The sequence below is a fragment of the Oncorhynchus kisutch genome, linkage group LG21 (genome assembly GCF_002021735.2).
Source record: "Oncorhynchus kisutch isolate 150728-3 linkage group LG21, Okis_V2, whole genome shotgun sequence".
Classification (NCBI taxonomy): Eukaryota; Metazoa; Chordata; class Actinopteri; order Salmoniformes; family Salmonidae; genus Oncorhynchus; species Oncorhynchus kisutch.
The window spans coordinates 20,056,287-20,073,075 of NC_034194.2; the positions used below are offsets into that span (position 1 = coordinate 20,056,287).

General features: G+C 44.9%; 1 protein-coding gene across 5 annotated transcripts in view; it reads left to right on the top strand.

Moving 5' to 3' along the window:
• Nucleotides 1-16,789, top strand: part of coq8aa (coenzyme Q8A, genome duplicate a) — a 35,352-nt gene that overhangs the window by 7,705 nt on the left and 10,858 nt on the right. The window contains exons 2-6 of one of the 5 annotated variants that reach the window (XM_020454692.2): nt 2,145-2,327; nt 2,812-3,207; nt 3,304-3,370; nt 12,160-12,222; nt 14,436-14,561. In XM_020454692.2, coding sequence (XP_020310281.1) covers nt 2,163-2,327; nt 2,812-3,207; nt 3,304-3,370; nt 12,160-12,222; nt 14,436-14,561 — 817 coding nt within the window. In that variant the 5' untranslated portion in view covers nt 2,145-2,162. Of the gene's footprint in view, nt 1-2,144; nt 2,328-2,811; nt 3,208-3,303; nt 3,371-12,159; nt 12,235-14,435; nt 14,562-16,789 lie in introns of all 5 variants that reach the window. The other 4 variants (XM_020454691.2, XM_031800736.1, XM_020454693.2 and 1 more) reach the window with 4 other exon arrangements.

Here is a 16,789-nt window from a genome sequence, read left to right on the forward strand (position 1 = left end):
ATCCTATGTGATTCTGCCCTTACTCAGCGTCCACTGTCCCCTCATCACCAGCCAGGGAAAGTGAATCACAGGACTGGACTGAGTGTCCCAGTTCAGCCTAGCATTTTAGACCAATGCCATTGATCAATATGACTGAAATCCTTGAATTATGTCCTGGTATTACCTGGTAGAAGTATTTTGATTGGGTTTGGTTAACTTCTTAGGGCTGCAATCCCATTTAACAGGATGATATGACAACAGCCAGTGAAATTGCAGGGTGCCAAAACAAGAGCTCATTATTAACATTCCTCAAACATACATGTATCTTATACCGTTTTAAAGGTAATCTTGTTATTAATCCCACCACGGTGTCTGATTTCAAAAAGGCTTTACAGCGAAAGCACCACAAACAATTGTTAGATGACCACCAACTCACAGAATAATTCAGCCATTTTTCCAGCCAAAGAGAGGAGTCACAAAAAGCACAAATAGAGAGAAAATTAATCACTAACCTTTGATCTTCATCAGATGAGCCTCATATGACTTAATGTCACACAATACATGTATGTTTTGTTTGATAAAGTTCATATTTCTATAAAAAAATCTGAGTTTACATTGGCGTGTTACGTTCACTAGATCCAAAAACATCCAGTGATATTGCAGAGAGCCCCATCATTTTACAGAAATACTCATCATAAATGTAGATGATAATATAAGTTATATACATGGAATTGTAGATATACCTCTCCTTAATGCAACCGCTGTCAGTAATCGTAGTTCCACAATAAATGATTGCTTTGTTCGATAATGTTCATTTATTTATGTCCAAGTAGCTACTTTTGTTAGGGTGTTAGGTACACATACCCAAACGCTCATGCAGGTCCAGCATAACTTCGGGCAAAAACTTCAAAAAGTTATATTTCCCGTGACCAGGAAATGGCTCTCTGCCAGCAACCTGACTCATTCAGCTCTTATTCAGCCCCACAACACAGTAGAAGCCTCATTCAAGATTCTAAAGACTGTTGACATCTAGTGGAAGCCCTAGGAAGTGCAACTTCATCCATATCCCACTGAATTCAATAGGGCCTAGGTTGAAAATTGACCAACTTCAGATTTCTCACTTCCTGTTTGGATTTCTTCTCATGTTTTTGCCTGCCATATGAGTTCTGTTATACTCAGACATCATTCAAACACTTTTAGAAACTTCAGTGTTTTCTATCCAATACTAATAATAATATGCATATATTAGCAACTGGGACTGAGGAACAGGCCGTTTACTCTGGGCACCTTTCATCCAAGCTACTCAATGTCATTTTAAAACGACGAGATTTGAAAAGGCCAGATAATCTAGTTGTAAAGCCACATTTCAGTGGCCTTTCTTGGTCACTTACTGATGCAAGGAACTTGTGAGTAAGGCACATTTCAGTGGCCTTTCTTGGTCACTTACTGATGCAAGAAACTTGTGAGTATGGCACATTTCAGTGGCCTTTCTTGGTGAGTATGGCACAGGATTGTAGCAAAAAATAACTGACCAGCAGTGGATACTATCAAAGTCCTGCATTGAAAGCCAGGCAAGGATACTTTCTGTGCCAAGCCTTCCCGTTTTCCTTCCAGAGAATGTGTAGTAGAGACATGCTCATGTTTGTTGTAACGTAACACCTTCTGCTTCCCGGTGTAGCCCGTGTGTTGGCGGCCGTTACTTAAAGGTTTGTCTCCATGTCTCAGATTGAAAACGTGTTTAACCTTTACGAGCTTGTCATGGCCACGGTGATCCTTGATAACAGCTGTGTTTTTCTGCCTGCCCGGCCAGGTACTCTCTAGTTGTTGACTGACTGCAGTGCTGAGTGGATACCTGGCCACTAGCCTGCGAGACTTAAACCTCAGCCAATGGCCTATAGTGTTGTGACTTTCAAATTCTCTAATAGGCCGTTGGTGACTGTAGACTTCTTATTTCACCAGTATGATTCATGTCCTTTCCCTTTGTCACACTTATGTTCACTATTGAAATGACATGCATTCTTTTGAAGGTTTCTTACATTATACACAGTTACAGCACGACTAGGCCTACTTTCAGTACATCTATCCTCCGGCTATGTTGTATGTCGACTTTGGTATGTAACGCCGAACCCTCAAAAATATGACTTCTTTCCACATCTGTGTTCTAGGTGTGAGGGAGACCCACCATGGCAGGCGACATGATGTTGGTGATGCGTGGCTTGGCCAAGCTGAGCCAGGCGGTAATAGACACTCAGGCCAGCACACTGCGTATTGGAGGAGCCCAGGCCATGGCCCAGAGCATGCAGATGACTGCAGAGCAGAGCCTGGGAGTAGCCATGCAGAAGATGCAGGTGGGTAAAGCGAGAGATGAACGGGGCTCTTCTATGGGGGTAGTGGGCAAAGTTTGTATTTTTCATTGTCAGACAACACCACCACCAATGGCCAGATGTAAAATGGGTGACGGAGCTTCGGTGTCAAATAGCTTCCTAGCCTTTCTTTTTGCCTAATCTAATTTTGTGTGAGCTCAACAAAAGATTGATTCATAGAGCTTTGTGGTCTTATCATGGCTGAGTTACGGTCTGTACAGCTGGCTCCTATTTGTTTTCACAGCGTAGGAATAGTCCAATAGTAGAGAACAAAGCTGCCACTAAGAGTGGCCTGCTGTGGATGTAAATACAGTTTGACTTGAGGCGGATCAATAAGGTGGCCCTTGGTTGTTTTTCTGACCGCATGACCTGACATGGAAAATATTTCGGGCCATGTTTTTCCTGGTTCGGATGCTCCAGTGAAACCCCAGCTCCTCATTGACCTTCCACATCTGTATATCTGTTCCAGGAGTTTGGTGGGCAGCAGCAAAGCGTGTCTGATGACTTCCCAGCAGACATAGACAGTAAGTATGACTTCTCCGAAGCAGAGGGGAGCAGCATGGACAGTGGGGAACACGTAGAGCCAGGGTTCAGAGAAGAGAGACAAGGCGTCTCCTCAGAGGGGATGGGGACCACAGACAGCACGACCTGCGGGACATACAACGGCCAGGCCTCAGTCAAATCCAAGCTGTTTGAGGGCTACAAGGACCCCAGCAGCCAGTTCTCAGGACAGATCCGTTCCTACCTATCCTATAGCTCCTACCGCTCCTATCACCAGGACGGCTCGGGGGTTGGGGGCCTCACGGCCGAGGACATAGAGAAAGCCAGAGAAGCCAAGAGGAATGAGAAACCACACAAACAAATGGTACGTCTACACATATTCTCTCACTGATACCTGTGGCTCAGAGATGTGCTGTGTGTGTATCTTGTCTACCATTATACTGTTCTCTCTCTGTTGTAGCTCAGTGAAAGGGCACGAGAGAGAAAGGTACCAGTGACCCGGTTAGGAAGACTGGCTAATTTTGGAGGTAAGGCTGTACATTATTTTGGTTTCTAATGTTCTATTATTGCTCTGTCTGACGTTGAAGTGCACAAAAGCCTACCATTACAAATGTAATATATTGTTTATGTTCGTGTTGGGAAAGTACTGAAAATGTGATTGGATCAGTAAGATCCCTCCTTTATTACATTGCGATAATAATTAAGAACTTGATCCTTTTTAAGTTGGGAATATTGATGTGGTGTCCTCAACATCAGGCTCTGACACACACAGCGCTCTATTCTACTGTTTCTGGCTTGAGCTCACCTTTTTAATCCCCCATTTCATCCACATTCCATTAAATGGGAAGTCGTATGCCACCGATCCACACGAGGCAAACCTACTCTTCTGCCAAAACTTTCAGCGACAACTATTGCTGTAACCAGTGTCAATATCTAGAAATAGAGCCTGTGTTTTTATTTATTTATTACCCTATTATGTCCCCTTCTCAAGCCACCCGTGTACCAAAGTGTCCCACCCACATGCCCCCATGTTCCCTGTCAGTGTCCGCCTAACACAACCCTAGTGTCTGTTTATCCTCAACTTGATATATCTACTGCCTGTAAATTGCAGGCCAGTGGGTGAAAGGTGGCCCGTGTGTCTTCATCCCGTGAGTGAGATCTCCTCTCCCCTTGACGGCCACATGGTCAGATTGAGTCCTGGAGGTTAATCTGCACTTTGACCAGTAGTAGGCCTGCAGAGCAGACTACAGATGTAGCTACTTTGGAGTTCTTAACTAGTAAAGCCAGTCAACTGCTGCCGTCTCAGAGAAACACAGGCTGAGTTTACGGAGGCAGCGTCTTGATAAAAAAGATAGTCTGATATCTGGGACCTGGACTGACAGGCCCCAGCATGGGCCACCTGTCGCTGTCAGCATGCTGCATATTTTATCACTGTTTTGAAAGGTTATCAGATCCGTGCAGCGAGCTGATGCACAAGTAAGAGCAAAAACACTAAGGAGAACCCATCTTTATATATTACAGGGCCAGCTCCGGCATTCTCTCTCTTTCATGGGAGGTTTGGGCTGGGGACAGTATTGACCGGTCAATACCGTCCTTCAGCTGGAAGTTAGGGTTGCCAGGTTTGGTGGCATTGGAGTAATGTGAGTCTCGACAGACACCTGCCGGTCCAACACCCTGGGACCCTATTGGTTTGCTCTCCCTCCCCAACATGGCTCAGGGGGATACCTAGTAGCCCCCCCCCCCCCCCCCCCCAGGGCCCTCTCCTACAGGGGAAAAGTGATGTGCTGTCCCCTGAGGATTGAACATAAATTGGTCTCACGTTGAGATCGAGTTGCTGACAGGCTATCCAGTTCCTGATGTCGGTGTACCGATGCGAGGGAATGCCTAGCCATGCATGTTTCCTGTTCTGCTCTCTGCTCGGTGTTATTCTGGGTTGGAATATGGATACATAAGTTAACACCATGCTCTCTGGGTTTCAGTTCCCTTTGACAGGTACACATGCTTCCATGTAGAGCTGTTTGTTGTTGTAGTCTTACCACGGAAGTTAGCATACCATGAAGTTCAAAATGTGTCTGATTGTCTTATTATTATCTCCAAAACAAGCCATCTATTTTTTTCCCCCCATAAACACAATTCCCCATTTCTGTAAGTTGATATCCAGGAGAACCTGGTATGGTGTGTCCCGCTGCTTTGTCCTAACCTAACTTGGGGGTGTGAAGCAGTGAGTGCTGTGTATGACAGTGTCTGGAGATGACAGAGGTGTAACCTCTGTGCCTTCACTGAGACTTGGCTGGCAGAAGGACTTAGTCAGCTACTGCTCATGAAGTGTAGAAATCATTGATTGGATGCTGTTTAACCAGGAACCAAAAAACAAACCGATATCCACATATCATGGTGAAGCTTTTTGAATGTGTTGTTGCTTTGGCTTGAATTTATTTAGAGGGCAATGTAAAGTTACTAAACCCTTTTCAGAGTTAAAAATGATCGAAAACCAGATTTGGTTTATTTAGTACTTAGTGTCTATACATTGTGTGACATCGGCTGACGTAAAAAGTTCTTTATAAACTAGTGATGGTGATGGTGGGGCGGAAATCGCTAGTTACATTTTGCCATTTTTTTCTCAATTTTTTTTATTTTTAATATTGATGTTCTACTATCTATTTGTAAATAACACAAAAAGTGGTGTGTGTGTGTGTGCACATATACTACTGTTCAAAAGCTTGGGGTCACTTAGAAATGTCATTTTCTTTAAAGAAAAGCACATGTTTTGTCCATTAAAATAACATTAAATTCACTGACATTTTCAACCTCTCCCTGACCGAGTCTGTAATACCTACATGTTTCAAGCAGACCACCATAGTCCCTGTGGAAGGAAGTGAAGGTAACCTGCCTAAATGATTACCGCCCTGTAGCACTCACGTGCTACAGGGTGCTTTGAAAGCCTGGTCGTGGCTCACATCAACAGCATCATCCCGGATACCCTAGACTCACTCCAATTCACATACCGCCCCAACAGATCCACAGATGACACAATCACACTCCACACTGCCCTTTCCCACCTGGACAAAGGGAACACCAATGTTAGAATGCTGTTCATTGACTACAGCTCAGTGTTCAACACCATAGTGCCCGCAAAGCTCATCACTAAGCTAAGGACCCTGGGACTAAACATCTCCCTCAGCAACTAGATGCTGGACTTTCTGACGGGCCACCCCCAGGTGGTAAGGGTAGGCAACAACACGTCTGCCACGCTGATCCTCAACACGGGGGCCCCTCAGGGGTGCATGCTTAGTCCCCTCCTCCTGTACTCCCTGTTCACCCACAACTGTGTGGCCAAACATGACTCTGACACCATGAAGTTTGCTGACGACATAATGGTAGGCCTGATTACCGACAACGCTGAGACGGCGTATAGGGATGAGGTCAGAGACCTGGCAGAGTTGTGCCAGGCCAACAACTCCCTCAATGTGAGCAAGATAAAGGAGCTGATTGCGGACTACAGGATAAGGCTGGCTGAACAAGCCCCCATTTAACATCAACGGGGCTGAAGTGGAGCGGGTCGAGATATTTTGCATGGGTACCCAGATCCTCAAAGTTGTACAGCTGCACCATCTTAGAGCATCCTGACCGCTTGCATCACCGCCTGATATGGCAACTGCTCGCCATCTGACCGTAAGGCGCTACAGAGGGTAGTGCGTATGGCCCAGTACATCACTGGGGCCAAGCTTCCTGCCATCCAGGACTTGTATACTAGGTGGTGTCAGAGGAAGGCCCCAAAAATTGTCAGACTCAAGTCATAGACTGTTCTCTCTGCTACCGCATGGCAAGCGATACCAGAGTGCCAAGTCTAGGACCAAAGCGCTCCCCAACAGCTTCTACCCCCAAGCCATAAGACTGCTGAACAATTAATCAACTGGCCACCTGGACTATTTGCATTTACCCCCCCCCCCTACCCAAATGTACAAATTGCCTCGGCTAATCTGTACCTCCGCACATTGACTCGGTACCCCCTGTATATAGCCTATAATTTTTTACTTTAGTTTATTTGGTCAATTTTTTTTACTCTTTCTTGAACTGCATTTTTGGTTAAGGGCTTGTAAAGTAAGCATTTGGCGCATGTGACAGTTTGATTTGATAATCTTTGCACACTCTTGGCATTCTCTCAATCAGCTTCATGAGGTAGTCAACTGGAATGCTTTTGAATTAACAGGTGTGCCTTAATAATTTGTGGAATTTCTTTCCTCAATGTGTTTGAACCAACTAGTTGTGTTGTGACAAGGTAGGGGTGGTATACAGATGCTAGCCCTATTTGGGAAATATGGACCAAGTCCATATTATGGCAAGAACAGCTCAAATAAGCAAAGAGAAATGACAGGCCATCATTACTATAAGATAAGGTCAGTAAATCCGGAAAATGTCAGGAACTTTGAACGTTTCTTCAAGTGCAGTTGCAAAAACCTTCAAGCGCTATGATGGAACTGTGTCTCCATGAGGACCGCCACAGGAAAGGAAGGCCCAGCCAGAGTTAACTCTGCTGCAGAGTATACATTTTGAGTTACCAGCCTAAGAAAAATATGCTTCAGAGTTTAAGTGACACATCTCAACATCAACTGTTCAGATGAGACTGCGTGAATCAGGCCTTCATGGTCGAATTGCTGCAAAGAAACCACTACTAAAGAACACCAATAAGAAGAGACTTGCTTGGACCAAGAAACACGATCAATGGACATTAGACTGGTGGAAATCTGTCCTTTGGTCTGAGTTTGAGCGTTTTGGTTCCAACCGTCGTGTCTTTGTGACGCAGAGTAGGTGAACAGATGATCTCTGCATGTGTGGTTCCTACCGTGATTCCTACCGTGATTCCTACCGTCAAGGCACACTTAACCAGCATGGCTACACGGCCTACATCAGATTACCTGGCCTCCCCAATCACCTGACCTCAACCCAATTGAGATGGTTTGGGATTAGTTGGACGGCAGAGTGAAGGAAAAGCAGCCTTCAAGTGCTCAGCATATGTGGGAACTCTTTCAATACTGTTGGAAAAGCATTCCTATTTAAGCTGGTTGCGAGAATACCAAACGGGTGCAAAGCTGTCACCAAGGCAAATTGTGACAACTTTGAGCTATCTATTTCATAGTGTTGTCTTCACTATTTCTTCACTGTAGAAAATAGTACAAATAAAGAAAAACCCTTGAATGTGTGTGTCTCATGTACCAAACATTAGGAACAACTTCCTAATATTCAGTTGCATCACCCCGTCCCCGTCCCATTTTTGTCCTCAGAACATCCTCAATTCGTCGGGGGGCATGGACTCTACAAGGTGTCGAGAGCATTCCACAGGGATACTGGCCCATGTTGACCCCAATGCTTCCCACAGTTGTCAAGTTGGCTGAATATGTTTTGGGTGGTGGACCATTCTTGATACACACAGGAAACTGTTGAACGTGAAAACCAAGCAGTGTTGCGGTTTTTGACACACATCGGCGCTCCTGGCATGCTTTTCATGCTTGTGTAACTAGAAATATAGGGGATATCTAATCAATGGAATACTGAATTAAAATGACAAAAGTGAAATGCGAAAGAAAGGCTACAATGACCAAAAGCCAAGAGTTAGGCAGCTATTTTACACTATAATCTGGATTGAGTTTCAAGTTTTAATGTCACATGCACAAGTACAGTGAAATGTCTTTCTTGCAAACTCTAAACCCAACAATGCAATAATAAATAACAATGTATTACAAAACCCCCCCTCACAAGGAATATGAAATTCACAAAGTAAGTAAATAAGCATACTATATACAGGAAATATATTTTTTCAAATCTGATCCAATACCAGATTTGCATAGGTGTAAGGTGACTAGGCAACAGGAAAGAAGATAAACCGAGTAGCAGCAGGTTCTTGCATGTGAGAGGGTGTGCGAGTGTGTTGAGTCAGTGTAAATGTATGTGCATCTTATGTGTGTGTGTGTGTGTGTGAGTAAATTACGGAGTGTGTGTAAGGCTCTGAGTGTAGGGCTCTGTGAGTGTGCATAGAGTGCAAATATTGAAATAAAAGTTCAATGAAGATGCCAGGTGAACTCAGGCTGTGTAGCTATTTATCAGTTGTATTTCTTTGGGATAGAAGCTGTGCAAGAGTCTGTTGGTATCAGACTTTATGCATCAGTACTTCTTGCCGTGCGGCAGCAGAGAAAATAGTAAATGACTGGGGTCTGGCAGGGAGCTCAGCCCCAGTGATGTACTGGGCTGTCCGCACAACCTTCAATCGCATGTAGCGCCATGCGATTGAGGGTGGTGCTATTTCCATACCAAGCAGTGATGCAGTCAGTCAATATTGCTGTCAATGGTACAGCTGTAGAACCTTTTCAGGATTTGAGGGCCCATGCCAAACTTTTTCAACCTCCCTGAGGGGGAAGAGGCACTGTCGCACCTTCTTCGTGTGTGTTGGGTTGTACCATTTTTAGTGATTTGGACACCGAGGAACTTGAAGCTGTCTACCTGCTCCACTGTCGCCACGTCAATCTGGTTGGGGTATCCCCCCTGTTTCCTGTAGTTAACGATCAGCTCCTTGGTCTTACTGACATTGAGGGAGAGGTTGTTGCTCCGGCACCACACTGCCAGGTCACTGACCTCCTCCCTGTAGGCTGACTTAATGTGATCAGGTCTACCGCCGTCATATCGTCAGCAAACTTGATAATGTTTTTGGAGTCGTGCGTGGCCACACAGTCCTGGGTGAACAGGACATACAGGAGGGGACTAGGCACACACCCCTGTGTTAAGGGTCAGCGTGGTGGAGGTGATGTTGCCTACCCTCACCACCTGGGGTCGGCCCGTCAAAGTCCAGGATCCAGTTGCTGAGGGAGGTGTTCAGAGTCATAAGCTTGGTGACGAACTTGGAAGGTACAATGGTATTGAACCCTGAGCTGTAATCAATGAGCAGCATTCTCACATAGGTATTCCTCTTATGTAGGTGGAGAGAACGTGATCTGTTGGGGCGGTATGCAAATTTAAGTGATTCTAGGGTGGCTGAGATGGTGTTAATGTGTGCCACAACCAGCCTCTCAAAGCACTTCATGATTACAGAACTAAGTGCTACAGGGCGGTCCTACATAAAAAATTTCATCCTGTAGCTTGTTCTTCATTTTTTAAAGTAGTGAGCCAACATGTTTTCAGCACTTTATTTTATTTCCCGGACTGAGCAAAACGTTTCTCGTACTGTCTTGTCTCTCTGAAGCAGACATATAGTGAGTAATATGTTTGGAACATAAAATCACAGAATTGAATCGCAATACATATAGAATCTTGAGAATCACAATGCCTATCGTATTGGCACCTAAGTATCGTGAGGTCCCTCACATTTCCCAGCCCTAGATCTAACCAGTGTAGGAAGTGCCTCTTGATCATTGACGAGTAATACAATACACATGGCATTTTGGACCACAGGTGTGGCTGCATGGTTGGCTGACTAACTGATAAGGCTTTCTCCTGGTGTTGTGGAAAACAGCCTGGTAGTTTAATCATTGGCAGGATATGATCTAGAATTGTCCCTAACAGAGGGGAAAAGACGGGGCTTGTTTTGGATTTCTAAGGTCACTGGTTCAAAGGGAGCAAACAGCTCGTCGGCCACATTAAGTTAACAGTATTTCCCCACTTTTTCCTCAATGTAGAGTTATGTAACACGCTACTGTACGGCTGTACTCTCTGATCAAGCTTATTTTTTGTTTCTGTGCCATGCGGTTTGTGGCCCAAAATGTGCCGAGCTCGGCACTATTGAATGTTGTTTTGGGTGCATTGCTTGAATAACATTTCCCGTACATTCCATGGAATGTGCCATTTAGGTGTGATCTTAATTCTGCGCTGCAGATCTGGATGCCCCTCGTATTCTCAGTACGGTGACACATTGCTCTTCTGTGCCCAGATTCGTGCATCGTCACAAGTAGAGAACTATGCCAGAAGTAACACCCAAAGGGTTGATCCAGTCAGTGTTGTGATTCTCTGCTATCGATCCAACACGCTGGCTTGTTGCGGTGTTCTACAACATGCTTGACTTGGCTGCTATCAACACACAAGTGTTGTTCAGGCAGTGCATGAACAACACCATGAGCAGGAGAGACTTCATCATGAGTCTGGCACATGGGCTACGTGAGACATTTGCGCAAAGCTCCTGGGGAGGAGAAACTGCAAGCTGGGCAGATGCACTTGGAACAAAACCTGTTTCGGCTGCAAGCAAGTTGTTTTGTGGGAAGTGATTTGGGGTGACTGTTAGATCTCATTTAGCCGTTATCCCTTGTCCTAACTGTTGCGTGAAGACGCACACCATAGTGTCAGCACGAGTGAGGCCACAAATAATGTGACCAATAACTGACAATAGGCTTTTTTCACTGCCATTTTTGCTTTTGTGCAGATTTCACTATTCACAAGCACGCTTGGAGCCTATGCTGATTATTTTCTTTATTGACTGTTGCGTGGGTATTTTTATTTGTTTAGTCATTCTAAAAAATATGCCGTTACTGTGTTTCAATGCACATGTTTTTTGTTTCATAGTTGTAATAAAGGCACTCCACGAATATAATGGCTTTTATACTTGAAATTCCTTTAAATATATATCCAATAATTTTTGCATATAGCCCACAGTAACAAACTATTGAAAGGGTTATGTTTTTTCAGATATTTACATTTCATAGTCTAATGTTACCTAACACCTTTTTTATAAACACAACCAAGTTACATTCGTACGATGGGGGTCCAATGAGGCCAGGCTTTTCTTGTTATTAGACTGGTGGCTATTGGTACTCCTCGAGGCCCCGCTATTTTTTTCGGCAGGGACAGGTGGGTTCAAGGTTTTTATTGAAATTAAGTTATTGAAATGACAAAATAGAAAACGGTCAGAGACCGTCTCGTCGGTTCTGTTATTAACATCTGTCTGTAAATTAAAGACTGAACTGCGTCTGTCTTAAATAAACTAGACTGGCATAAATGACTGTTCCTAGAGCTATCAGGAACTGATTTGACCTAACTGATGTGTCATGGGGAAAGCTAAAGGCTAGGTGACGCAATTTACCCAATGTGCTACACTGTGCAATATTTTTTAAGAATGTAAAATGGTTTTTTTTGGAGGGCACAATCTGAACGTTGTCGCTATAAAGGCCATGAATAGATCTAGAACAATTCCTTACGCTTCATGACAGAGAACCATGTCTGTTCTACACAATGTATTTCTATCTGAACATTCCATAACCTTGTACCCTACTGAAGGACCCAGAGCTTAACAGCATGTTATGACAGGATGTCATAACGCTGGTGTGTTGTGTCCTCACAGGTCTGGCTGTAGGACTGGGCTTCGGAGCGCTGGCTGAGGTAGCCAAGAAGAGTATGAGGCCAAGTGAGGATAACGGTAACTGTTTAACATAAGCGGTTTCCTACGGTAACTGGAAGCGGGCTTATGTTTGACATTACGTGTACATGCATGCATACTAAACACTTAACCCAGCAGTAACATGCACACAATGCCCCTGCAGGATGTAACCTGTCTAGGAATGACAACCTTTCAATTAGCATGCAATGGACAAGGGCATGATATAATGATGAACCTATACAGACATGCAGAGAGGCATAATAATTCATATCAAAATCAATCATTTGTCATTCAGCATAGCTGAAAACACTAGGCTATAGTTCTTTGACTCTGCTATAGTTAGGTTCAGTTGAGCTGTGGGTGGTCTTAGCTCTGACAAAGGGCCCTTAATGAAACTGCCCTCTGTGATATTACCCTCTGCAGCTGTCGGGGGAAGAATTGGAGAGGGCCGTTTATTGAGCTGACCTTTCCAGCGCACTCTTCAATTAGTTTTCCGCCATGCCACAGCTGGAGTTGGTGTGGCAGTCCAATCTAGAGCAGGGGCGACTATACAGCCATTCACATGGCCATTGTCTCTTTAATACCCTGGGAGAAAGACAAGTACATTGAATCTAGGGCTGTGAATGAAGCTCCAACTTTAATCCATGGATCAGAAATGATAAAGGCCTCCCGAGTGGCGCAGCGATCTAAGCTACTTCATCACAGTGCTAGAGGCATCACTACAGACCCAGGTTCGATCCCTGGAAGTATTACAACCGGGCGGTGAACTTTTGGCCCAGCATCGTCCAGGTTAGGGGAAGATTTGGCCAGGGGGGCATTACCTGGCTCGTTGCACTCTAGCGACTCCGGTGTTTTCTCTGACACTTCGGTGCTTCTGGGTTAAACGGGCGGGTTTGGAGGGTATGTTTCGGAGGACACATGACTCGACCTTTGCCTCCCGAGCCCGTTGGGGAGTTGAGTGATGAGACCAGATCGAAATTAGGGAGACAACCAGGGTCAAGTACAAATAAAGTCATAGATGGTATACAAGTACACATCATTCTCAAATGAGCATAATTGCTGCACAATACAAAGTGAGTCTGGGGTTCTGACGTTATGCTAATCAAGACTGCCCTGGGGGATATGACGTAGCAGCAGTACTGTGGCTGAGGTAATCTTGGTTCAAGATATATTAACAGTCCTTTTTAAATCTCCTTCTGCTCCTAAAGCCTTAGTCTGACTGCTGACATCAGTGTGGCCCACTGACCCCCCCCACTCCACCTGGGCTGCCTGGCAGGCGGTCCTCTTTCTCTGCTGGAGGGTGTCTGGGGGCTTCAAACCAGACCGACTGGTGCTGCTCCCAAAGCACTACCTAGAACAGGGCTGCCCAATTTGGGTCCCGGAGGGCCGAAACACTTCTGGTTGTCACCCTCCAAATCAGAGACTAATGCAGACCTGGGACACCAAGTGTGTGCAGTTACTGTAACTACCAGGTAGAAACAAAAAAACGACGTTTCGTCCCTCGAGGACTGGAATTGGGCTGCCCTGACCTAGAGAGACCAGATTCCTTGTCTGATTGTTTAGCTCACTGGTTTATGAAAATGGCTCATTTATGAAAAGTAGTTTTTTTGGTTAAATGTCTGGAATGTGGGTAGGCTTTAAGCTGGTTTGTTTCCAGGCTGTGCCCTGGTGTATCTTCGTCCAGGGAGAGCCGGGGAAGGGAGGAGTACGGTGATCCCAAGTGTAGATGCCACACATGGAGCCTAATGAGTTCATCAGAGACTACACTACACCAACAAACCCAGGAATATAGAACACATACACATTGACGTACACACTACTGTATAGCCAGGGAAGACATTCACATTTCAGGCCTCCGCAGTCTTCTAGTAAACACGTTTTTACTATGGGAATGGGGTGCTCTAGACAGGGTGTGAGGAAGAGCGCTGGTGTTCTACACCATGTGTTGAGTGTCAGTAGTGTGGAAGTGACCCTTCTCACTGCATTAGGCCTTCTCAGTCAGGAGTTATCATATCACTGTTTTGACTTAACAGCTGGCCACCTTGACCTCAAATGATCCCAACTCGAGTTGTAGTTGCATATCATTTTATTAAAGAGTTCTCTCCCTTAAGCCATACCTGTACTACCTATCCACTAAACCCATGAGATTCAACATTTAGTTTACCTCTCGCCAGGAAAATCACATTTTCCATGCCAACCTCAGAGTTTAGCATAGAGCTGACTGTTGTTTCTCCACTCAGCTGACAAGAAGGCCGTTCTGGACTCCAGTCCGTTCCTGTCAGAGGCTAACGCAGAGCGGATCGTCAGGACGCTGTGTAAGGTCCGCGGAGCCGCACTGAAACTGGGCCAGATGCTCAGCATTCAAGGTGACAACTGGCTTACATTGTAATACACCTCCAGTAGCACCTTCTCTGTTCTCCAAACATTCTCTCCCTTTGCGACCCCAGTCACCCCTCTATGCTGCTCTGTTGACCTATGGTTAGTTGTTTGTGGCTTTTCCATTCTGTATTTTTACTGCCCACACCAGCGACGTCTACTGTGCTGCAGCATGGCAGGCTTCATGACCCTTTCCCCTAGTGTCAGGCCAGTCTCGAGTCATCTTCATAACCTCCACTGGGTTGATACTGTGAGGCCTTAATCCAGCCTCTGTAGATTAGTATGTGACGGAGACTGGAGTTATTTCTGGCCCTCTGGCATCTCTTCCTGCATCGCCTAGTTCACCTCAGGTCGGCTCACAACAACACATGCCCATCCTTAATTCACAACTGCTCCAGCTAGCTGGTAAACAGGGCACAGCATAGGATTAATGCAACTCGATGCACAGGCATTCTCCTGCCGTTGTCATGTCAATTGTGTGACACATACCAAATGTACCATTGTGGGACAGCAACAGCCAAGGCATAGCCAGGGCTCACAATAAGCCACCAGCCATGTTAGAACTGCACCCTTTTGTGTTTTGAAGTGGCCGGTCTCTACCAAAGCTCCAGAATCGCTGCTTGTTAGGAAAATATCAGCGGTTTTCTATGTAAACAGAGGTGACTAAGCATGTGTCCTCTGCTGTTTTTAGACACAACTGGTTTTCAAACTGGCTTGGTATTCTAGGAAGGTGTTGCATACGGGTAGCTCTTAACTGTGCAGAATCTTAGTAATACATTTCGTCGTAGAATTTCAGTTCTTGTTATCAACCTGTGGCGTACACGGAGTGTACAAAACCATTATGAACACCTGTGCTTTCCATGACATGGACTGACCAAGTGAAAGCTATGATCCCTTATTGATAGATTTTGTTGAATCCCACTTCAATCAGTGTAGACGAAGGGGAGGATGCAGGTTGAAGAAGGATTTTTAAGCCCTGAGACATGGATTGTGTGTGTGTGCCATTCAGAGGGTGTATCGGCAAGACTAGATTTAAGTGCCATTGAAAGGTGTACGGTGGTAGGTGCCAGGCGCACCGGTTTCTGTCAAGAACTGCAACGCTGCTGGGTTTTTCACACTCAACAGTTTCCCGTGCGTTTCACAGCTTTTTTTTCGGCTCTTCTATCGCTTGTGCAATGAAGTCCGAACAGGAAAAACAGTGTTTGTTGTTGTAATATTGCAAACGGACGTGGCAGTTTCACCATGAACTATTCCAGCTTCAAATATGTGGCCACCTAGTTGTACTGTAATGTTCACCTGGGTATACAGTGTCCTATCTAGAAGTTGGTGGTTCTCTTGGATGGGTCCTAGCCTTTTCTTTTTAGCACATTGACTAGAAATGCGGCTGCTACTTCTATTATTTAGGTCAAGTAAGACAGGGTAAAACAGCATTGAATTGATGGGGTAGCCCTACACTCACAACCCCTGTCATCCCGTATACGGATTGAAAATGGCAGATTTTGGGAACTGATAAGCGCCTCAATTGGAACGCTGTGGCTGTACAGTAACGTACTATATATGACATCAGAGCTCAGGCTATTCGCTTTACAGCGCTGTATGGGGTTCAACTGACAGCCCTTCTAAACGTGTGTACCAAGCGCAACAAAAAGAAAAATCCCTCCTGCTAATTGGGTTACTTCTGCACTTTTTGTTGTCGGAGTGTAGGAAATGCTGTAATTCGAAAGGAGTCCATGTCCATTCTGAAAGATGAGATGTTGAGGATTATAATAAATACAGATTTGATGCCCTACAAGGAAACCACACACCCATAAATGTGCGTTTTCACATTTCCATAATTGAAAACTCATATAATTTACAGTGTTTGACTCCATTCTATGTGCACCAAAATTACAATCTGTCTGAAGTGCCTTGTGAAAGCCTAACACTAAGTTCGTATTTTATAACTTAGCTAGTCACGTTGGCAATAGGACAAACTTTCAAATGATGCCTAGATTGAGATTTATAATAGTACATTTTTGCATTGTGTAAATAACAGTGATGGTGGGGACGCAGGGCTGTGTTCCAACGACAAAGCTAGGAGAGCTCAACAAAGCACCATATATTTGAAGACTCTTCTTTGAGTCATAAATGTGCATTGAAATTACTTAGGAACTGTGCACAGTTTGGAGAGGTGTGTGTTTGTGGCCACTTGGAGACACCAGTTAGACCTCTCACTCAA